Source organism: Camelus ferus, chromosome 32, assembly GCF_009834535.1.
Source record: "Camelus ferus isolate YT-003-E chromosome 32, BCGSAC_Cfer_1.0, whole genome shotgun sequence".
NCBI lineage: Eukaryota > Metazoa > Chordata > Mammalia > Artiodactyla > Camelidae > Camelus > Camelus ferus.
Genome location: NC_045727.1, coordinates 11,523,648 through 11,547,203, shown reverse-complemented (window position 1 = coordinate 11,547,203; position 23,556 = coordinate 11,523,648). Strand labels below are relative to the sequence as shown.

At 54.4% G+C, this 23,556-nt stretch overlaps 2 protein-coding genes across 18 annotated transcripts; one reads left to right on the top strand and one right to left on the bottom strand.

Annotated features, from left to right (window-relative positions):
- Positions 1–279: 279 nt before the first annotated feature.
- GUCD1 (guanylyl cyclase domain containing 1) lies at positions 280–13,081 on the bottom strand. Of its 16 annotated transcripts, none has more exons than XM_032471825.1 (7): positions 12,210–12,794; positions 11,731–11,812; positions 7,466–7,553; positions 6,509–6,674; positions 5,277–5,368; positions 3,266–3,507; positions 280–3,055 (listed from the first exon to the last, which is right to left on the bottom strand). In XM_032471825.1, the coding sequence occupies exons 3-7, from the start codon at positions 7,474–7,476 to the stop codon at positions 2,691–2,693; spliced, it is 876 nt and encodes a 291-aa protein (XP_032327716.1). In that variant the 5' UTR covers positions 7,477–7,553; positions 11,731–11,812; positions 12,210–12,794; the 3' UTR covers positions 280–2,690. The 16 variants fall into 16 exon arrangements, with proteins under 16 accessions (XP_032327716.1, XP_032327715.1, XP_032327713.1 ...); XM_032471824.1 differs by having other exon boundaries at positions 7,466–7,550; XM_032471822.1 differs by lacking the exon at positions 11,731–11,812 and having other exon boundaries at positions 12,210–12,795.
- SNRPD3 (small nuclear ribonucleoprotein D3 polypeptide) lies at positions 12,887–22,328 on the top strand. 2 transcript variants are annotated; one of them, XM_006177068.3, is made up of 4 exons: positions 12,887–13,282; positions 14,679–14,822; positions 20,035–20,227; positions 22,090–22,328. In XM_006177068.3, the coding sequence occupies exons 2-4, from the start codon at positions 14,697–14,699 to the stop codon at positions 22,149–22,151; spliced, it is 381 nt and encodes a 126-aa protein (XP_006177130.1). In that variant the 5' UTR covers positions 12,887–13,282; positions 14,679–14,696; the 3' UTR covers positions 22,152–22,328. The 2 variants fall into 2 exon arrangements, with proteins under 2 accessions (XP_006177130.1, XP_014408199.1); XM_014552713.2 differs by having other exon boundaries at positions 13,145–13,309.
- Positions 22,329–23,556: the final 1,228 nt, after the last annotated feature.

The window sequence follows — 23,556 nt, the reverse complement described above, 5'->3', positions numbered from 1 at the left end:
CTAGGCAGCCTGTGGCCAGCAGCCCTGAGTGAGCTTGGAAGCAGATGCTCCGGCCCCAGCCAAGCCTCGAGGTGACTGCAACCCCCGCCAACAGCTCCAAAGACCCTCATGTAAACCCATGGTGACCATGGGGCCTCCAGCAGTGCCAGGAGGATGCAGGTCTGAGAAGCAGAAAGCTGGACTCTAGTCCCAGCTGAACCCGCTGTGGCAGGTCAGGGACCTGGGTTCCTGTGAGCTCCTGCAGAGAACCCGGGAAGGAGACAACAATCACAAAGGTGGGCCAGGGCTGCCATCATTTTGCAGTGAGGATGTTTATTGAGAATGGCTCATTACAAACAAAATATATTTATGTATAAAATCTCTGCAATGCAAAAGATCCCTTTTATCCCCATGTGGCTGGAGTGAACAGCGTGGCCTGGGGCTGCACTCAGCCCCCTGAGTGCGGACAGGGGTCGAGGTGGCTGTAGGCAGGGTGCCTGCTGTCCAGGCTGTCTCCAGCCCCATTTTCATGATTTCTGCAGGAACATGACCCAACGAGGCTTGCATCCTGCCTCCGTGATGCTTCCCAGGCAGACAGCACCGTCGCAATGACAGGCAGCTCTCGTGAACTTCCGGGAGGGTGACCTCTAACCCGTGGCTTGCCCCGGGAAGCCCTCCTCCCAGCCCAGGGACTGAATGTCTCTAAAAGATGGGTGGAGGCTGCCCTCCATGTCAGGGCCCCCTCATGTGCAGCCAGCCCCAAAGCTTTGCTTCCTCTCATTGTTTCCCTTGACACATCCATTCTCAGCAGTTTTACCCCGACCCCTCTTAAGGACACCCAAGCCCCACAGCTTTCACACGTGGTACCCCTGGGCATGGGAACCAGAGCTCCCTGGGATCGTGGGCCACCCAGCATTAAGGCCATGGTGATAAGACCAGCCTGAAGGCATCGCTAGTCTCTGAAACCCAGGGTGGCTGCCCAGCCAACAGCCCCTCCCCAACAGCCAAGGCTGCCGGGTGTTGAGGAGCAATACAGCTGGGTGGTCTGACAGCCCTCAGCAACGGAGCCCACCCCTGCCCCTCAGAGCCGCCACAATCTGGGGGGAGGAGTACGCGGGGCAGATGCTGAGTGTGGTTTACAGTCTGGGGGAGGGGCAGCAGCTACCGCCGCCGCGTGCCTCGGGCACTGGAAGACCAAGACACGGAGGGGCCAGGGTGTTGTGGCTGTTGGGGCTCCCCGACCCCCCTAGCCTGAGGCAACCCTTGAGGGGTGGGGGGTCCCCAGCCCCTTTGGGAATAATCCATTTCCCTTGTTTTTTAGGTGCAGACCTGAGTTCAAGACCCAGCTCCACCATGGTCCTGGGCTGGGTTTCTGTCCATACGGAGAGGGGCCCCAGCACGCAGCCCGCCAGCCGTGAGTGCCCTTCTCTTAGAAGGAGAGCGTGGGCTGTGAAGAGAGGTGTCAGTGGTTCCAAAGTACCTGTGATCTCACTGTTACTGTCTTACTTGAGGATGAGTCTCACTCCCATAAAGTGAAAACTTAAATCTCAAAAAAACCACTCCCCCCAACCCCAAAAGAAGAAAGAAAAAGGACACAGCTCTGTCCATGCCACATGCTGTGCTGTGAGATCCCGGGTGGCCATCACCCTTCTCTGTCAAGACATGAGACCCAACACTGTGCAAAAGGCCCTGGTGTGAACACCAGGGTGGGTGGGAGGCCAAGGCTGCCCCCGGCCACTGCCTCAGGCCCAAAGCCCCTGAGCCCAACCCTTGCGGCTCCCCACTCTCAGAGGCAGACCCCACCACCAGGACCCAGGCTGCTGTCAGGAGGTCCCGGGGCCGGTGGATCGCTAGGCCCAGGCAGCCATTCCTGGCCCTCGGGCTCAGTTGTTCTTGAGCACTGCCTGCCAGCAGGAACCAGGGTCCCACCCACTTCCCAAGCCCCAACCCTCTCGAGCTGGAGTACCCGGAAGGCCACAGGACCCTCAGAGTCCTTTCTGCCTGAGGTCCAGCCCTCCCCAGGGGCCAGAGGCCTGGCAACCACCACAGGGCACGGGGTCTGCAGCACTTCTGTCCCAGAGGAGGCCCGGAGAGTCTGCAGCCCCTGGGGCTGAGCTCAGCTACAGTATCCAAACAAACACGCCGCCCTGACAACATCTGTCTCCAGGGCTCAACCACCAGGCCTATGGGGAGACGGGCTCAGACTCCTCCCCCTGCCCTGGGTCTGGTGGGCAGGCCACGTGGGCGCCCGCAAGGGTGGGCATCTCCTGGGCACAGCTGGAGTTGGGCTTGGGGTCCTGGGGGAGCTCCACGCAGATGCTCTGGGGTACCTCTACGCAGATGCTCTGGGGTCCCTCTAGCCACTACAGTTGTGTGAGGGAAGGGGCAGGATGAAATCAGCGCTGGTGGATTAAGCAGGCAGGCCTCAGCCTCCTGGAGCTCCTGGCAGAGGCGGCAGCTCCACACCAGAGCCCGGGAGCCCAGGCCAGGGCCAGGGCCTCCTGAGTGAGCCCGGCGGGGCGGGCACAGTGGGCTCCCGCCGTCAGCTGTCCAAGTAGACAAAGAGGATGTCCTCGTCCGTGCCGTAGCTGGTTCTGGCCTCCTCGAAGTTACTGAGGCTAGTGCTGCACATTCCTGCTGGGCCAGGAGGGGCGGAGCGGGCTCAGGGGAGCACCGGGTTCACTGGCACCCGGTGAGCCACCCCTCACCGTTCAGGAAGCCCTCCCTGCCTGTGGTGGACTTTGTGAGCCTGTCCTCTGACCCTTCCCGAGCTCAGCAGATGGAGAAAGTGAGGCCCAGAGAGGGGAAGAAACACATGAGGCTGCCCAGGGTAAGTCTGTGTGAGTCATGGGGGGTTCTTCCCTGTCCCCAGGGCTGTGGAGAGCCCTGGGTGGGTCTGGAGCAGGGATGGGGCTGGGAAGACTCTCCTTTGTCCTCAGAAGGCGGGCCTGGGGGAGACGGGTGGGGCCCTGGGCAGCGGCATGGGGCTGGCGCCTTGGTAGGGAGAGATGTCCTGGCCCGGCGATGGCGGGGGTGTGGAAGAGGCCAGCACTGCCCCAGGTTGGTGGCTGCTCTGCTGCACGGCGAGAGAGTGGCGTGGATTAGGGAGCCCAGGCAAAGCAGAGGCTTTGGGGAGAAGGTGGTGAGTGGCTCTGGGCCACACCAGGTTGAGTGGAAGGAGTTGTGGGGGCTGAGGGCCCGCCCCACCCATGTCCCTGCCCATGTCCCCGCCCACATCCCCGCCCACATCCCCACCCACGTCCCCACCCCACGTCCCCGGACTCACGGTCTGCGTAGGCTGGGTTGTTGTAGAAGATGCAGCCGGTGGCCCGGTTGTAGCCACGCAGCACGATGAAGTGGCCCTGGTAGTCGGGGGTGCGGCAGAAGCAGCGGTGGCCGCTGGGAGCGAAGCAGCAGTACTTGACGGGGCTGGAGCAGAGGTCACAGTGCAACACCCCCGAGTTCACCAGCACGATGGCCACGTGGCCCTGTGCCAGGTGCGCTTGGATGTCCTGCACGCTGACTGTGCTGTGGGCAGGAGGTAGGTCAGCCAGCGCCACTGGGCGGCCTCCCAGTCTCTCGAGTGGACCCCTGCTTGGCCCCCGCTCTGTCCCGTGTCACAAAGCCTGGGGACACAGCTCGTGTCCGCCCTGAGCTCAGTGCAGAGGGAACATCCTGCTGTGCCCCTGTGGCCCAGGCGCAGTCGGGGGCCAAGCATGAGACCAGGGTTTTGGGCTCTGGGTGTGCCCAGGACATCCTGGCCCCAGCAGACCCTTCACGGGGTGATGAGAGTTCAGCTCCAGAAGGGCCCCCCATCAGGGACCTCTTAAACAGACCCCACCTCTCGACACAGTTAGTGGATTCTTTCTACCTAGTGCCTCCCTCAGTCCTTTACCCTAAATCATCTGTGGTTCACGTTGGAAATTGTTGGTCTAATCGATTTCCCCAAATCTCAGCCAGGCATGGCTTCACCAGTTTTAAAACCAAATTCTTCTCTGAAGAGTTTGTTTTTCTTTTTTTCCTAAGGCCGCTCGTGGCAGAAGGGGCTGCCTAGGAACGGCTGGTCAGTGTTGCTTCCAGGGGACCCCCAGTGCAGCTGGCTGCTCCAGACTCTTAGGCACTGGCCCCTTCAATGCCCCCTGAGAAGACCAGACCAAACAAGAGCCAGAGGGGAGAAGGGCTAGGGGGGGTCACTACATGGGGGGCCCACCATTATCACTGGTGGGGATGCCTACCTACTCAGGGCCCTTCCTTCCTGACCATCTCCTCAGGAGTGGCACGTTAGCGCCATGTGGCCTGGCCCCATGCCAGCCACGCCAAGTCATGTGACCATCTAGTTTGCTGCCCTGGCCCAGGGAAAAATGCCAAGTTTTTCCATTTGGTCTTTGAAACAAAACAGCTGGCTGAGTTCCTCACAGTCTGTACCAGAGCAGGATTTCAGCTACAGGGAAAGGCAGGGGCTGGGCTGGAAGGAAAAATAGCAGGCTTCACGGGACAACTGGGGTCAAAGTCCCAAGTTCAGTTCACAGCATGGCCGTGGTGCTGGGCTGACCCTGGGGCCCACACTGCTTTGCTATCCTCAGTTCCTCACCTGCGGGATGGGGGCAGCCCCAGCTCTCTACCCCACTAAGCAAACACTGGCTGCCTTTCCCTCTAACACATGCTCAGATGGCTAGATGATGCATGGGGACGTCTTCCCTGTTTCCTGATGGGCTACTGTGTGCCTACATTGTGTTAATAATGGAAACAAACCTGGGAAGAATGGGAGACCTGAGAAGAGAGGTGGGGGGAGCCAGGCCGGGACCTGGGGAAGGAAGTCGCTTGCATCGGGGCAAGTCGCTCCCAGGGTCTGCCTGAGTCCTGCCCTCAGGTGTAGATGAGCAGGAGGACTATGTCAGGTCACAGCAGCCCGTGGGGTGGTCTGGCAGCCAGGCCTCCCTCGATGGTCCACACCCTGGGCTGTTTCTGCAGCCTCCATCGCCGAGCCAGCATGCGCCTCAAGCCATCACCCTTCATCAGGGTCCCTGTGCTCCATAATATGCCACCGCCCTGTGAGCCCCTGGGGGCTGGCTGGAGTCTGCCTTGCTCACTTGCCCCTCCACCCCTGCCAGGATCCACCCCAGGCGAGAGTCTGTGTACAGTCGGTCACGCAGCCTGCCTTGTCCCCATGCCAGCTGGACGGGAAGCTCCAGTTCTGCCTGACTCCCCAGCCTTCCCCATACATCACCCCCAACCTCCCCCCCCCACCAGTCTGGTGAGCAGGCGTGCAAGGAAGGGCAGGGTGGGCGTGGACTCACCATTTCTCCACCAGCACCTTGCAGGCTTTGGCTTGTGCAAACAGCTGGTTCACCCGGGTCTCCTCGGTGTCAAAGTGCTTCCTGTAGAAGGACTGAAAGCAGAGGGGCAGTTAGAGAAGCCACCGGCCTGGCTGTCCTCACTCCTGTTGGATGGAGTAAAGAGCATGTCACGGAGTCAGAGATGGTGGGAGAGCAGAGGAGCCTGGCCCACAGGGAAGACGGCGCAGGCAGCAGGCCCGGGCAGAAAGCTGTGTCTGTCCTGGGCCAGCAGGGCAGCTGCTGGGGAGCAAGGGACCACACAGAGGGTGAGGAGGGTGCTCAGGAGGCGTGTGGGCATCCTGGGGAAGGTTAGCTACCCTGAGCTTGTGTCCCCTGGCGGGCATGAGCGCAGGAGTCTGGAGTAAATGAGCAAAGTGCCCCGGGATGTCCAGCGAGGCTCAGCCAGGCGAGGTCCACGGAATATACTGTTTGGTGCAGGGGCTTCCAGGGAGCCAGAGTCCTGGGGTGGGGGGAAGGCAGAAGAGACCCTGCTCTTGGGCCCTTTCCTTTGCCTCATGGCCACACTGATCAAGCAGGATCAGTGAGCCTTCTTTCCCGGCTTGGAAAGTTCAAAGGAGAGTTAGGGTGACCGGCACTGGCCACGGTGCAACAATCCTTTTGCCAATGAGGCTGGCAGCAAATCTGCTCTGCCAGGTTTTGGAGCCCAGGCCAAGATGTGCCTCTGCAGGAGGCAAGCAAGACCAGCTGGAGCTGTGCAGGGAGGGAAACGCACTGGTGTATCGGCAAGGCTGCCATGGCATTCTTTTTCAAAAGACAAAAAAGAGGAAAGGAAAGATGGCACATTGATTTTTTTCCAGAACACCAATACCCAGCTTGGAGCCGGCTGTCCCCATGAGGAGGAAAAAATGATGGCCAGAGGAGGGCAGGGTGTGCTGAGGCTTGGGCCCTGCTTGTGCTGGGAAGGACACAGGAAGGCTCCTCTGAGCATCATCAGCAGCTGTCGCAGGCAGGCGGGTGGTCTCTGGGCAAGGGGGAGGGGTTGCCAGGAGAGACCTCGCTTGCTGCTCAGGTCCTCTGGGCAGCTGGACCCAAGATACCTGGTCCGATTGCTCACAAGTCCTGCCTGGAGCCCGGCTGCTGCTGCTCCCTGGTCTCCACAAGCTGCGTGCACACCCCTGACCGCACCCTCTTCCAACGACTGCACCTAGTGAAGGCCAGTGGCCGGCGCTCACCTGGTTCTTGTAGCCCTTGTCGACGCCCAGGGTCTGGGTGCAGAAGCGGTGCCTCACGCCAAAGTGGCGCATCAGGTAGGCCAGGTCAATGGTCCAGATGCTCTTGGTTAGCCGCAGCTCCCGCAGGGCACTCTCAAACTCACTGTCGTCCAGCTGGCCCAGGTATCTGTGTGTGGATGGGCTGCAGAGGTCACTCACCTCAAGGGGAAGCTGGCCGGGGTCACCTCCCACCCGAGGGCTGCCACCGTCTGAGCTCCCAAGCCCCTGGACTTGGTCGTGAAATCCTACAGCCTGTCCTCACGCTGCCCAGGCACCACACTGGATCTGGAGTCCAGGGCCTGGACTCTGATCCTGACATCTCTTGCTGGCTGTGTGACTTTGGGCAAGTCACCATCCTCTCTGGCTTCACTAGCTTCATCTCGAGGATGAAGTGCTTGGACCTTAGCAGAGGCTTTCTAAGTTTTAAGCACAGAACTCTTCTGTTGAACCCTATTGTGCCTGGAATTCCAGGAGGTAAAATGGGTAAGGGAGAGGCTGCCCTGGGGTTCCATGCTGCTGTCTGAAAACTCTCCAACAAGGAGATGGAGATGGTATGGTTCCTCTGTGCCCTGATGGTGGTAGTCACACAGCCTCAGCTCAGCAGTCAGCTCCCTAGTGACCCAGTGGTCACATGATCCTGTGTCTCAGTCATGGGGTCACTCTGTGGGCCAGGCCTGGGCACCGGGGATTTCCTGGCCATCCCAGAGCCCCCGGCACTCTTGGCATGCAGATCTGGAAGGCCTGGTCCACCCTTTGCTCACTTTTGCAGATGGGATAGGGCCTGGATGGAAGCTGGGCCTCCCACAAGCCCCAACCGAGGACAGCCACAGGGACAGTGAATCCCACCAGGTCTCTCCCTGTGTGTCCCCCAGCCAGGGCAGGGGGTGGGACGGGGAGGGCCGAGGCCTGCCCACTCACCGCAGCACCATCCTGGAGCAGGCCAGGCCGCAGTCCCAGTGGTAGAGCTGCTGGATGATGGGCACAGGCAGCTGCACAAAGTCCCCTGCTGGGAAACACAGAGGTCACAGTGCCCACCACTGCCACCCCTCCGGAGCCACCGTCCTCAACTCCTGCCCAGATGCTGCAGGGGCTGTTCAGGGGCTGGGCCAAACCTTACGGGCCACCACCCGTCCATTCTCCATACAATAGCAGTGATCCCCCTAAAATGCCAGTCAGAGCAGGTCAGTCTAGCACAAAATGCCCCAGTGAGCTGGTTCCCACACCTCTCAGGGCAGTGCCTTCATGGCTGCTGCCCAGTGCCCTCTGCTTCCTTGCCTCTCCTCCCCTCCCAGCCTGCCCTCCAGGCGGAACGTTCCCATCATGAGCCCACATGCCCCGGGGCCTTTTTACACCTGCTCCCTCTGCCAGGACTGTCCTGGCCCTCCAGGTAGCTGAGCGAACGCCTGCTTGTGGACGTGGCTTCTCCACCACACTGCCCTTCCATGCCCAGCCCCCGCTGCGTGCACTCCCAGCCCCACAGGCCTTTCTCTCTGAGCCTCTTCGTGGTGGGAGTTCCAAGGAGGCAGGGACAGGGCTGGACACAGCAGGTGCTCAGATGTTCAAGTCTGAGTTCACAAGGCCAAGGACTCCAAAGCCCCCAGGGCCACCACAGCGTGAAGACCACAGCTCCGAGGAGGGGACTGGCACGTCATCTGTACGTAAAATGCTACCCTGGGTGACCTCTCAGTCTCCTTGCCAAGCAGTGAGGCGCAGCAGAAAGGGCCCGACCCAGGCGTTCTAGCCCCGGGCCTGCCACTGGCTGGCTGCGGGCTGGGCAACTGACTTCCTCATGCTGGGCTGAGTCCGGCCGCCTCTAAATTGGGGACTTGGATCTGATTCAGGCGTTCAGTCAACAAGTATTGCCCAAGAGTCTAGTAAGTGCCTGACATGTGAACCAGAGAGATGGTGGTGAGTGACACAGACAGGTCCCTGCCTTGGTGGACAGCAGAGACAAGCAAGTGAAGAGAAAAACAGGGGGCCCAGCTAGGGGAAGTGATCAGGGTGTGCTCTAGAGAGGAGAGTCGGGGCACCAGGCAGAGGGCTGTGGCGGGGCAGGCTGGCGCACAGCCTACAGGACCCTCCTGCCCTGGATCCTGTGACTCAACAGCCAGAATGGAAGAACGGGAGGGACTTCCCTTCGGCTGTGACCGCTGTTCTCACTCACGACACCCTTTCAGCCCACGTTGGTTCCTCACCTCAGGGGTCCTGGGGACTCTCTTGAACCCACGACCAGCCTGCGCAGAGCTGCTCTGGCTCCTGTCGTGTGCAACAACCCAGAGGGCCATGCGGGAGCCCTGGAGCCCATCCTGGCCTTTTGACCTGCCGGCCTTGCCCGGGCAGTCTCTCGCCTGGTATGGATCCCAAGCTCCCACTCTCCTGTGTCTAAGCCCTCCCCAGCTCTTAAGGCCTGGCTAAGATGCCAGCACTTCCAGGCCTTCCCTGATCCCAGGCCGGCTGGGCCCCAGATCACACTCTGGCTCACAGGCAGGACCCTCACCTTGAGCTTGTCTGTGCCCTGCTGGGCTGTTGTGTGTCCCCAGGAGGCAGGGACCTGACTGCTTCTTTGCTGCACTATACTGGCCTCTCCCGTCTACGCCTCACCCGCAGGGCTCGTGGATGGCAGGATGGCGTGGTGAGTGCAGGCCACCCACTGGCTGAGCCATCTGGCCTCTCGGTGCCCGCGTCAGCCTCTGTGAAACGAGCCCTCAGGTGTCAGCCTGCAGGATGCCATGGGCACTCGGGGTGAGAATGTGTGTGAAGCCCTTTGCAGGTACAAGCTGCGCCCTGCCCTCCATCAGCCGGGGCCCGGCGCACTGAAGCCAGTCGGGCCCAGGCTTTGCTCCCCACTTCCCCTGGCCCCAGGAGCCTCCAAAAGGAACCCAGTTTGGGGGAGGCTATAGCTCAAGTGGTAGAGCACATGCTTAGCATTAACGAAGTCCTGGGTTCAATCCCCACTACCTCCTCTAAAAATAAATAAATATATTAATTAATTAATTAACTAGTCTAACCCCCCCCAAAAATAAAAAATCTCTTAAAAAAAAAAAAAGGAACGCAGGCCACCACTTAAGGCCCTCCAACATTCTCCCCATGCCGTGGATTCAGTCCTGAGGGCTGTCCTGCCTGACTTCTGCCTGTCCTCTGTCCCAGTTCTACCCCCAGCCCCTCTCCTGTTTCTGTACACCGTGGCCAGAGGGATCTCTCTTTTTTCTTTGACTGTTTAAATTTTCATTAACAACTTAGTTACCTTTATACCATAATTTACATGTTTTAAATTTTATTTTGGTCAGAGGTTTTTTTAACTTTTTTTTTAATTGAAATATAGTTGATTTACAATGTCTCCTACTGCTCTTAGAATAAAATTCTCACCCTTTACTAAGGCCTCCAGGGCCCATCCCACCCGCCTCACTTTGGTCTTCACCCCAGGATCTTTGCACGTGCAGCTCTGAAACTCTCTTTCCCCTCAGTACTCAAGGCTGTCTCTTTTTGTCATTCAGGTCCCAGGTCAAAGTCTCCTCCTCTGAGAGGCTTTTTCTGACTATGCCTTTGTGGGGAGGGGCCCTCCTTCACAGTACTTCCTTGTCTCCTCCAGAATACTCAGCAAAACTAATAAAAACATAAACATAAAATACAGCTATCCCGTCTCCCCACTAAACCGTAAGCTTCCTAAAGGCTGAGAATTTGCTAATTTTGTTCAGTGTTACTCCCCGTGCCTAGTGTCTGAGGCTTAGTAGTAACTTAGTAAACATTTGCTGGAAGAAATGAACTACCACTGTGTGCTAGCTCTGCGGACACTACAGGTGCCTGGGACCAGAGCTCTGCCTTCGAGGTATTCATATTCTAAAACAAGCCCCCATGGGGCTGAGGGGAGGGAGAACTCTATGCAGGCTGTTGGGTCCTCGGGGTGGGCGCCTCCCTCTTCCAGAAGCCCTCGCTGTAGCTATAAAGTGCCTTTTTGTTTTTCTTTACACAGGCTGTTTACTCCCCAGCCTTTGCTCCTGCACACCCTTCAGTCCGGAACGTTGTCTCCCATCTCTGAACATCCAGATGCTCTGGCTCCTTCCCTCCCTGAGGCCCTCAATATGGAGGGTTTGAGGTGGTGTCTGCCTCCCGCACCAGAAAGACCAGTAACTCCCCAGTGGCAGGCAGGCAAAGGGTTGCATTTGCCTCCTCCCAGCCCTCTGACCACAGGAGGTATGCAGACATGCCTAACGGTGAACGGAAGGAGTTTTTTTCCCCAAAAAGGACTTATACCTCAAGATTCCCAGTCCCACTTGTCACCGCAATGCACTCCTTTCCCCTAGGCTTCCAGACTGTAGCCCTCTGTTCACAGCTCCCTCCTTACTCTGTGGCCTGGGCTCTGGCACTGGCTAGCTGGGCCATCTCCGGCCAGACTTTGACTCTGTCCATGCCTCCCCTATGCTCCGCTGGAGATGTGGCACAGGACATGTTCTCTAGGGCCCCCGGGAATTCTGCTGCCCCTCTTCTTCTTGCCCTGATCTCTAGAACCCTTTGATCCTCCCCACACCCTACCCCCCAGGTGGCTAAACATCCCCACATGGCCATCCCATCCTGGCACAGGAAGGGCAGCCCACAGGGACCCAGAGGTATTCCTGTAGGGAGTGATAAGAGTAGGCGAGGCCTTCTGAGGCCAAACTTGCTGCCAGATATTGATGCCTGGAGCCAAGGGACTGTCCCACCTGAGAGTTAGGGACTGCCTGGCAGGCAATGGCCTGGCCTCAGTTGGCAGCTCACGGGCCCTGAATACTTAACCCCTCTCAGCCTCAGTCTGCTCAAAAGTGCAAATAACAATGGGTTATGAGGATTAATAAGGCTCTGCATGTAAACAGCTTAGCACAGTGCCTGCCCATAGAGACCTCCCTGTAAATGTGACTCACTACTCCACTGAGGTTCAGGAAAGGCAAGTGTCTGATCAAGATCACTGGGTCAGATACTTGGAGGAGTAAGGAGGCAAAACCCAGGGTAGCACCTACGACTTGCTGTAATCACAACCAGTGCCCCACTAATGCCTTAGGGCGGGGGTCCCACATGCTCTTGACCTCTCCCATGAGTTGGCACCTCACTTTAAGTTTACCAGCAAGCACTGTCTCTTTCTCTTCAACCCTGTGCTTGAAGCAGAGCAGGAATTATTGCTCCCCTCCCCCCACTTAGAAACGCAAACTTACACCCAGGGCACTGAATGTCAGTCTTGGTTTCTGCCCCAAAGGAACTCAGGCCACATGGGACTGAAGGAAGTAGAGTGAAGAACTGCAGCAAGAAAAAAAAAGCTGAGTCTGGGGGGCCCTTCCCCGACGCTCTGTGCTCACAGCCAGTTCCCTGCCCTTCTAGGCCTCAGTTCCCTGAAGTGACAGATCTCCCAAGGCGGGTCCAGCAGGACTTTCCGTTTCTAGGGAAGATGCCGCCCCTGCCTCACAACCAAGATCTTCCCATGACCGCTAACAGAGCTGACTAGGGTCCCAACTAACCGGGGCTTGGGGTGGGGGCCAAGGCGGAGTGCACACCTGGCCAGGTTTCGCTCAAAGCTTTACAGCCTGGGCCGTGGGGGCGGTCGGCCCACGGTCGCGCGACGGAACCCTGCCCCGCGCTAGGGTGAGGTTCCCCTTGTTCCCCGGAGTGAGGGCTGAGCCCTCAGGGAGGCACTGACCGGACTCCAGTGGTGGCCCCTCTGCCTCCGCCTCTGTCCTCATGACCCGGGCAGCGCGGGGCTCCCATGGCCCCGGCCCGGCGCCGGCTGCAGCTTCGACTTCGGCTGGGGCGGGAGCGGGGCCGGTGCTCGCCGGGTTCCTGCGCCGCCACTGTCACCGCCACCGCCACCGCCAGCGCCAGTACGGCGGGGAGAAGAGGAGGCGGCTGCTGGGCCACCCCAAGCCCCGCCCCGGCCTTTCCAGGCCTCGGCCCGCCCTGCCCCTCCCCCGACTCCTACGCCTCCAGGCCCGCAGGCTCTGGATCTCAGCGGGTCCCTGCCGCTCGGGGTCTGGGCTCCCGGGGACCCCGCCCCTGGCCTCCCCGGGCCTTGCGCGAACGCGCAGCCCTTCCCCGCCTCGCTCCCCGGAAGCCCCGCCCAGGCCCGGGCGTTCCGAGAACGCTGGCTCCCCAGAGGCTCTTCCCCGGGCAAGCTCCGCCTCTGCCCGACACCGCGCCTCCACCAGCATCGGGTCCGAGGCACAGCGCGGGGCTCCGCGAGGCCCAGTCCTACTCCGAATCCCGTGGGCCGGCCTCCGCTCTGCTCCGTCCCTGTTCCCCTATCCGTTCGGTGGGGTACCTCGCCTCGCTCAGGGCGCGCCTCACCTGGCGCTGCCGGGTTCCGAAGTTTAAATTGTGAGGGGAGGTCCTGGCCCTCGGTCCCACCACCTGCCGCCACCGAGCCCCGCCGGGCGGTCCAGCCCGTCTCTGGTGTCGGGTGCTTGGAAGCGCGAGCCCCACTTTGCCCTTGCCGGCCCGAGGGTCGGTGTTTCCGGCGGCACCTGGGTCCCGTCATCAGCTCTCTCTTCCGGGGCCGGAACTATTGTACCAGAGCCGAAGTTTCCCAGCCGGCGGGGTGAAGAGGAAGCGGAGGCGAGACTGCGCTCGCCACTGTGAAAAGGAAGGGGGGGCGGGCCCTGCGCAAGGCATTTTGGGAACGCGAGGTATTCTGGGAGCGCGGGCCCGCCATTCGCTCGCCTCACGCCTTCGTGGTCGCCAGTCTCCGCAGCATCAGAAAGGAAGAGACCGGAGCCGGTGAGGAGAGGCCGGGGGCGGGCGAGGGTAGGTCCAGGCACCCGCGAGGGGCCGGGGCTGGAGAAGGACGCGCTGCGTAGGAGCTCTGCGGAGTCGGGGATGGAGAAGGGCGGGAAGCCCGGCCACCCAAACAGCAGCGTCGCCTCACTGGCGCCTGGAAGCGAGTTCATTAGCTTTTCCTCAAAGTGCGTGCTCTTCACTGTCTACACCTCTCCAGGACGGTGCTTTTCGAAGCACCCAGGCAGTGGTCTTGAGATCATTTCTGACTGTCTCCTCCCCCGAAATCCTGCATAATCTTCTTCGAAATCCTTTGCATCTCGGCCTCCATCCCCTTTCCAGGCACGCTCCCCTCAGGCTTTCCACACTTACACAAGATTCTGTCAAGTTTCCCTGTTTCTAAGCTGTGTTAAGTCCATTTTGTAAGCGCTGCCGCCTTTGCATTAGATAGTTCCTGACCTGTAATCTGCCGTGATTCCCCCACTGTGTTCAGTATAAAATCCACCAGGCACCTCACCAAGGGAGCCTGTCTTTCCCAGCCTCTCCTGTTCCCTTTCCTGTCTTGACCACACCGGTGTTCCAACCTTCAGCTACTCATCTTGGAATTTAAAAGTTCACTGCTTTTTCTCTTTTAATTAGGTCAAGTCAGGCACTTGCCCCAATTGTTTTTCCTCCAAGATAACTATTTCCTGCTTATAGCACATTCTTTGTGAACGCTTTGATGTTTTCTCTTTAGCCTTAATGGTGAAGTAAGTGGAGGGTCAGAGATCACTTAATGGGTTGAATTAAATGCACAGTCTTTTCTAGATTGGCCTGGATCTTTTGGTCTATATCTGCACTGCCCGATACTGGCCACTTGTGGCCACTGGGCGCTTTAAATGTGGCTAGTGTGACTAAGGGACTGAATTTTTAACTTAATTTCATTTTAGTTGGGTTTAATTTCTGTAGCTAAATGTGGACACTGACTACCCTTTGGGACAGCTGAGGTCTGCATCATAGGTTCTTGCAGTGGTGTTACCTGCAACTTTGGGTTGACAGGTACACATGCATCCCAGCCCCTCTCTTCCTCAACACACCAATAACTGTCTGTTCCCAGTAGGGGAACACATAGTTATTTGATGAAGATAAAGGGACATGCGGTGGTGGGGAGATGGGAGGCACTTTCTTTTCATTCCCATTAGCTTTTCCTCTATCTAGTTCCCCATTCCTCCCCACCCACATCTTGCTTGTGTTTGCCAGGTAGGTTCCTCCAGCTGGGAGTCCTCCTTTTTTCCTGCTTAAAAAAAAATGCAGCTTTGTTAAGTTTCATGGAGTGTGAGGCCTTGAGGGAGACATGGTGTGTGCCACTTGCCTTCTCCAGCTCTGAAAGATGAACTCATTGTTGTCTCTCTCACCATAGGACTCTCTTCCCGCCAAGATGTCTATTGGTGTGCCGATTAAAGTCCTGCATGAAGCGGAGGGTCACATCGTGACTTGTGAGACAAACACCGGTGAGGTGTATCGAGGGAAGCTCATCGAAGCCGAGGACAACATGAACTGCCAGGTATCCTGCTTTGCACACGAAGCTGTGGGGGCAGCGTGAGCCTGTGTCTTGGAGGACAGACAGATGGTGATTGGAGGTGTTTTTGAAGTTCTGGTTCAGTAGTTACTTACTGGGTGCCTGATGTGTGCCACTGTTACGGGTCCCGGGTGTGTGGGCATAAATAAGAGCCGTTTGGGATATTTAGCTTTGTCCTTTCTTTTCCCAATCCTGTAATCATTTTCCCCCATATTTTGGGGACCTGTTTAAGAGAAGTCACAGGTGTGAGTTTAGAGGACAGTTTTAAGCTTCCTACAGGCCAGGTAGAGGGACACGATCAGTACTGAGGTGCATAGTTTCCTTTCAGTGAAACACCAGTGTGTGTTTGCCTGACCCTGGATATGAGAGATCTTCCTCCTGGGCCCAAAGGAAGGAGATACAGTGTTAGATAATCTCCTCAACAACACCCCCGTACAAAATACACCTTCTTTCTGGATTCTTTGGGTATTTTTAACATAGCCTGTTATCAGCCCTTTTCTGACATTTGAAAATGTGATGTATGCACTTGTTAAGTGCCTGTGGTGCTTCTTGGGTCAGGGAGTGTAGGCACTTCTGAGCGTCTGAAGTTTGGCTGGGAAGGCAGGGAGCTTTTCTCTCTTAGCTCCCCATAGCCCACGCCTGCAAGGCAGGCCTGATCTGGTGGCTGCAGGACGTGGCACCAGCATGCGTGCTGCTGAGGGCCCTGCATCAAGGGATGAACAGGCCTTTATTAAATGTACAGGGATTCGGGTTTACATTCCTGGGTACCAAGTGCCTGGCTTCATTTCACTGTCTACCCCAGCTTACCCACTCCTTGACCTTTGTGTCTACTTTTATCCTACCAGATAAGTTTGTGTGAGTCTCCTCTAACTCTTTGTGAAAGGAGGTAGAGTAAAAAGTAAATACTAAAAACCCAAAATATGTTCCCTGGGGAAAACGTTCATCCCAATTGTGAGCTTAGATATTTAGTAAAATATCAGAAACCATAAAAAGAGCTTTAAGGTGAGGAATAATGAGTAGAAATAAGCACATCATTTTGATTTTCTAGACTACACTATATTGATGTAGCCTTTTGGGAGAAACTTTGATGGCAGTGGATTGGATCCTGTGTTCAGTGCGCTGGGTCGTAGATTCTTAGTGAGGCTGGGGGTGGTCTCCTGGCCTAGCTGTGTCAGTATTCAGACTTTTAGGACAGCTCGTGATTTTTTTTATGATGAAAGTTTGTTTTATTTAATATATAAGTAGTTTTCACAGTAGTTAAGAATGTTAATTTCCCATTTAAAAATGGGTAGATAATTCACAAAAATACTGGACATTTGACGTCCAGAAATAATGACATTGTTAATAATCAGATGTGCAAATTAAAAACAGTAAGAATGTCTAAACTTGTAAATTAGCAGAATAAAATTAATAATGCTTCCAAGGAGTCCTTGCTACTCTGCCAGCAGAAGTGTAAATTGTTACCTCCTTTCTGGAAGCGTATTTAACATATGTCAGCATATTTGAGTTCATGATCCTTGCTGTGATCTGCTTTCAGAAATGTATCCACAGTTGTGGACAAAGGGTATCCATTGCAGTGCTGTTTTTAATAATGCAAACCCGAAAACAACCAACATTTCTAACGAGTTAAATGAATTATGATTAACCAAACTAGTGTACATTACAAAGAATATTATTCACCAAAGAAAATAGCATAGAAGAGTATTTAATGCTGCGGGGAAATGCTGTTGACCCGAATGGGGGAGGAATACAAAACTCTACGATATGTTCCCAGTTAAAAAAAAAAACAACCCAAGCTACAAATGATACATTAAGATGCTTTAAAAGTTTTTGAGGAAGACCAAAGTGAGTGGTTGTCTTTTGGTAGAAAATTGTATGTGATTACATTTTTAAAATATTTTTCTCATTTTTAAAAATGATAAGCATATGTTAAGTTTGTGATCATAAAGCACAGTAAATGTTGTCTTTTAAAAAGAGAGTAAGAGTCAAATCCAAAACTTCACTGTGCTTGAAGCAATGTAATTCCAGCTGTTTTGGTGGGGAAAAATGATAGTTGACAGTTAATAGATTACATAGAAGTGATGCTTTGGGGCCCTGGCACGATCACCTCACCACTGACAAGACCGTCTGAACTGTTCACTTGGCTGCGGCATAATGGTCTGTGGGAAATGGTCTTGTGTGGTGTCTTCATATAAAGGTGGTAACCCAAAAGAAGTTCTCACGTGACTCAGTAGAAAACCTCCCAGAATTAGTATCAGGAAAGTTTTTGAAGTTTCTGAATGCATCGTGGTTAGGAATTTCTTCAGATACCTAGCTTTCTAACTAGAAGGAAAACTAATTATTAAGTTATCTACTATATGTTCCTTCTGAGCAATTTGAGAGTGGCTTGCAGATATCATGCTCTTTTATTGCATGTACTTGTGTGTCTTTCCTCTCACTGTGTCCACAGCACAGTTACTAATTCAAGAACTCCAGCACCGAGCTGGTACTCTGACCTGCAGTGTGTCCACTGTCTACACGTGTGTGCCTTGTGTGTCCTTTATGGCCATGCTGTCCTTTCTGCCTCATTCAGTCCAGGGTCCCTTACTGTGCTTCACTGTCAGCCCACTTGATGCTTCTTTAGTCTAGGATGGTCCCTCCAAGTTTGCTTTTCACACCATTGACGATTTTGAAGACTAGAGACCAGTTATTTTGTTAGACTGTCCCTTGATTGGGGTTTCTATGATGTTTCCTCATAATTAGATTGGGGTTATGCCCTCTTTTGACTGTTACAGTATAAGTGATTTTGTCTCCTGGGGTGTCACTCAGGCCCGAAACACTTGTCTGCCCCCATTGGTGCTGTTAACCTTGATCTTTTGGTTAGGGTGCTTTGTGGTCTCTCCAGTGTGTGTTCCTTTCCTTTTGTAACTAATGAGAATTTTGCTGGGGCGGTTCTTTAAGTCAGTACTTGAGAGTGTTCTGTTCCTCTTCATTCTCCCGCCACCCCCCACCCCCGCCAAGCCCCATTTAGCATCCAGTGAGGATTCTTGCTTGAATCTTCTTACAGTTAAGTTTGCAAAAGGATAATTTGTTTTCCTCCATCATTCCCTCTGTATTTATTGGGTCTGCTGCATGGAAGTGCCTCCCCTTATCCCCCATTTATTCATTCATTCATCTGTTATCAACATGGGCTCACATTATCAATATGTCTTGTTAAGTGGGTTATAGTCCACTGCTGGCCTTATTTATTGTGCTGTTCCAGTGATCCCAGATTTGGCCAGTAGGAACCCTCTCAAGCTGACTTCTCTGTCCTTTATGTCTTGGCTGTTTTGGGGAGCACATCCCTAACTTGTGGTACAAGATGTTTGTTACAGGCTCATCTTTAACCTAGCTCTGGAATCAGCCATTTCTTCAAGAGCTTTGCTTTCTTTCAGGTTGGGAGTAGAATGTAGAAACCAGGTTCTGGGTGCTGTTGAGATTTTAAAAGTCTTAGTTTAACTTGTCAAGCTAGGACCTGTCTCCAAAGGGCTGTGAGCTTAATAGTACCAGAAGATTCTGTTCATTGCATGCACATTCTGTGCCGGGCACTACACTGAGGTTTTTACGTACAGTAGATCCTTCAGTCATTACAGGACCTCTCTGAGCTCAGACAAGGTTCCAGATGCCCAGGGTGACCAATCACATGTGGGAGGAGCTGATCTAAACCCAGTGTCTGACTCCAAGTCTGTGATAAGCCTGTTGGATCCTGTTGCTCATGCCATCTGTGTTTTGTTGTGGCTGCTGGGAAAGTTGAGTGAACTGGGTGTTCCTGCCTGACTTTAATTAAAACCTAGTTGCTGCCTTTGGCTTATGGTACAGACATAGCTGGGCTTGTTGACACACTGCGCAGCCGTAGCGGGGCCTGTGGGCCTTGCACACAGCATGGCCATTTCTCACTGGCGCCGTGGCGAGAGCCAGAGAGCAGTAGCGGGCTGGTTCTCAGGGTTGCAGTGGAAGTGATGATACTGGACTCTTGCTTCAACAAGGACATGTGCCGTGTGTGAAAGCACTTAGTGTAAGTCTTGTTGCTCTTATGTAACAGTCTCTGTCAAGGACCCTGGAAGCAGGTTGGGGAGAGTGTGGCAGGCAGGGGTGAGATGCTCCGGGAGGCAGTGGAGGAGAGGTGACTTGGCGGCAGCAGAGCGCCCAGAGTAGGCGGTGGTGGCGGCCTCAGAGTGTACTTGGCCTTTTCGCACGCTGGGTTCTCAGTCAGAGGCCAGGTGGCCAGTCAGCACTGGAAGGAAAAAGCAGCAAGCCAGTCAGAAATCTGGGAGGCAGCATACCTCCTGCAGTGTGGGCTTGACTGTTCTGAATACACTGTAATCCGTTCCCATCCAGAAGTCTGGGAAATAAGCTACTTTTTCTGTTAAATGTGGTCCCTGTTGAGATTGTTGGCAGGTCTGTGTCCCCTTCCCACACCGAGGCAGTGTGCTGGCTGGACTCACCTCTGGCACCCCAGTCCCATCCTACGGTTTGTCTATGCTGGTAGTCATCTGTCCAGAGTGCTCCCTGGACACTGTCCCTCCCACCTCTGTCCACAGACTTGAGGGGCCCCACGGTCTCTGAGATGGCGGTCCCGTCTCTTTCTGCAAGCTCTTGCCTCGCACCCCTCCAGTATTCCGGGCCCTCAGTGCAGGCACTGCCACCTCCACCTCTCAGTCCCTGTCCCAGGCCAGCGGGGCTCAGTCTCACCTACTGGAGTACGTCCTCTGGGAGGACGGGAACCTTCACGATGCCTTTGCAGTCTGCATGCAGGACACAGTTTGGACAAGCAGTTCTAAGCTGTCTCAGTTAGCATTATCACCGCCAAGAGCATTTTATGTGCTGGCAGGAAGGCTGAGTTAGGGCCCTGGAGCCAGGCCAGCAGAGTTCTAATCGGGAGTCCCTGCATTCTGGCTCTTTGACCTTGGACAAATGCCTTAGTTTTTTTAATCTTTAAAAATGAGAAATCTCATACCTACCCTGCAGGTTCTGTGAGGATCGATGATATGAAGTGCTGAGCACCGTCCCTGGCTCACATGGTAGACACTCTGGAATTAACCCAGCTTTGCCTGGCTCCTTGATTTTGTTATGTTAGTTCTGCCTTTCTGGCCTCCCCTCCCAGCAGCCAAGGCTTGTCTCCATGTGCCCCTGTTCCCTGCTGTCAGACCTTACTGATGAGCTGGTGATTTCCTTCCAGATGTCCAACATCACAGTCACCTACAGAGATGGCCGTGTGGCACAGCTGGAGCAGGTGTACATCCGCGGCAGCAAGATCCGCTTTTTGATTTTGCCTGACATGCTGAAAAACGCACCCATGTTGAAGAGCATGAAAAACAAAAACCAAGGCTCAGGGGCCGGTCGGGGAAAAGCTGCTATTCTGAAGGCCCAAGGTAGGTGCTCCTGGTGCACTGCTTGTGACATGCGGGTGTGTCTGGTACCTTTTAGAAAGGGGCCCTGTTATTGCTGGGGCCTGGGGGTGGACCTGACCTCTCCATACCACTGCCATCCCTTTTCCCTGCACTCTTGGGGGACCCTGGGTGGGGGCAGGTACCCTGCCTTCTGTGTGTTGCCTCACCTGGTCCAATTCAAGGGGCTTATGCAAAATCCAAAATGGCTCCTTAGAAAAAAGATGGGGATTTAAATGAAAGAGTGGTTGGTCTCCTCTGGGAGGCCCTTTGTTTTCAGAAATTCTGGGGAGTCTGCCTTGGTCTAGTTTGCTGAGTGGAGACACTGCAGTGTGGATTAGCTGACTCCTAAAGCGATGGGGTAAATAGTTCCTAGTGAGGCTGAGGGTGTGTACTGACACCCAGCATTAACGGGGGGAGACAGTCGGGGGGACCCATTTCCAGAAAAGAAAGAAGCAGGTTTGAGCCATCTTTACCCATTAAAGGGTGCTGAACTTGTATTTCCAAAGCTTCTTGTATTTAAAAGTAAATCCTTCCTTTAGTACATTCCAAAAATGCACTAGTCTTTCCTGGTGACTTAGTGCGACCTTTTTTCTGGGTTAGCCCAATCAGAGTTTTATATCTGGGTCCTGAAAGTTCAGCCATGCTGATAAGTTACGAAATCAAGTGCAATCGTTAGAAACGGTCTTAAAGACCATCGTGATAAAGAGGTGGACAGTGCAGGAGGGTCACTGGAGGCTCCGTCAGTATCTTCAGCTGCGGTGCACGTTGTATGTGAGGCAGCTTTTGAGATTAAAGATTCAGTTGAGTAATCCTGTACAGTGCCCTTCAGAATAACTGATCAGAGAATCTCCTTGCCCTTCTCCAATGAGAGGTAGTACGGAGAGAGAACCAGAAGCTCTGGACCTTTTATCCTGGGGAAGGAGTGATTTTCAGAAGTGCTGGCTTTGTGTGGGCACTGGTATTCTGTCTGCTTCGTCCACGGGGGCTGCCCTTGTCAATGTGTGACTGTCCCATCTTCTCTCACCAAAGGAGAAGCCCAGAGGTGCTTGACTGAGTTGCCTGGCTCACTGACTTCTGCCTGAGCCATCTGTGCACCCCCCCACCCCCACCCCAGCCCTTGCTCGGGTCTATCAGCACGTGACCCAATTCTCCTGTGGTTTCCCTCCCTCTTCAGGCCGGTTCCAGGCTCTAAAAGGAGAGGGGGTGAGGCTCCAGTTAGTAGCTGTCACGATATTGCCACCTGTTCTTCAAAGCTACTGGTCCTGTCCCAAAACCCTCAGGTCACAGAACAGCAGTCTTGTGCCCTTTGTATGGGGAGTGGTTTAGTTTTGGGGTTTTGTGAGGGTTTTCTGGGTTTTTTCTTTGTGATTTTTTCCTCCTATTATGAAACATTTCACACATGTAGAATAGCTCAAAGAAACCTTTCACCCAGATTTAATAGATGTTAACATTTAACTGTATTTGTTTCAGAATTTTAAGTGTGAGTTAAATGCATCTGTCATGTTTTATTAGCTCGCCCTCAGCCAGCTCTGAGAATTCATCTTTTCTGCGGTTCCTACAGTGGCTCCCCAAACCACCTTAGCTTTTGGGGCCCTGCCTCCAAGTCTCCTGTAGAGAGCAGTGCTGGGCTGGAAGGCAGGAGTCTGGGGCCTCCCACTCTGAGGCCAGGCACCAGTCCCCGCCCATTTCCTGCTGTGAAATGTGATGAGGTGGGCATGGTGCTGGACCAGGTGGCCTTTCAGGCCCCTTCCTGGGCCGACGTCCAGGGCCCTGGCTGCTCTGTGGTATGAGTACTCACTGATCACACTGACCTGGCCTTGTCCTTTCTCTTTCCCATCTTTCAGTGGCCGCAAGAGGGAGAGGACGTGGAATGGGACGTGGAAACATCTTCCAGAAGCGAAGATGAATTTATCTGTTGGACAGAAATTTGCCCTTATTTTTTCTTTAAGGTTGTCTGGGTTTGGGGGGTGCGCACCTGTGTATATGTCCTAGGTTATCTTTTGACATCATTTTCTTTAGATCAGGAGATATGTTAAACTAAATAAATATGGTGATGGTGGTTGTTTTTTTTTCTTTTTGGGAACAAAAGGACTGTGTTCATTTTGGAGTTTTTGATTGTGTTTGCCTTGGCAGCAGGTTAAACTCTGATACCCAGGGCGATGTCCTGGGAACGTGCCAGTACTTTGAAGTAGCACAGGTTTTGATAAGAGCATTTGCTGCTGCTCCAGGCTTGTTGCTGGTTAAGCCCTCAGAACGACTCTGAGGACGCACAGATTGTCTCATTTGTCTTCAGACACGGGCCCTCACACAGCGCTTTGTTCAGGTAACCGTGGAGGAAATGCCATCAGCTCAACTTGAACAGCCCAACACAGATGATCCTGACACAAAAAATCCAGTGCTTTGCCCTCGTAGCCTGGAAACCCTCTTGGCTCAGCATTTGGCAAAAGTAATCTAATATAAAAAGGTGATTCAGAGAATCCTGGTGGCTCCTGTCCTGGCTTCATAAGCATTTTTGTGGTGTTTTGGGGGGACAGTTCTTGTGTGTTGATCAGTGTCGACTGGCACAGCTGCAGGTTTTAACTAAACAAAGGCAACTAAAGACAGAGTGTGCACGGTGAAGAGCTGGCAGAAGCATGGAGATTGGAAATGCAGCCTGGAGAAGTCAGACGTGGGAGAGAGGCCTCGCAGGGGTTCCGTATAAGGCAAGCTACAGCAAAAACGACTGAGGAAAAGGGATCGCTTATCGGCCCTTAGAACATTGCTCACTGAACGTTGGTCAAGTAGTGGAGGGAGAGGAAGAACCCAGCACCAAACAGGTTTTCTGGCAAGTGTTGTCCTATAGTCGTGATGCTACCATGAGGGGACAGACCTTATATTCTTCCCGTAGTAAGAACTGGCAGAGAGCAGGCATCTGTGATCGGTCAGCTCACACGGGCTCGTCCCCTGGAGCAGCCCCTGTGTTGTGTCTCTTGGTCCCGCACCCCAGCTTCTCTGCCACCTTTGGATGAAGTCTGGCCAGTGGTCCCGCAGGCAGTGCTGCTGCAGCTGTGACGTGAACTTAACTGTGGAAGGAGTTAAGAATTAATTTGTTTTAGGCTTAACCAAGAGTTTATTTGTTTCTGATAAGAAAAGAAATGTGTACATTGAGTTACATATAGAGTAGATTTCGTTGAAGTCCTTCTAAGTGGAATTCTTCCAAGTAGAAGTTTCAGGTCTAGTGCCCTGCCTGGATGCCTCCCCTTCCCTGCTGGTGACCTTGATTTAGACATTGGTTTATTGGCTTTTTAATTGAGCTTTTTGGATTGTTAACA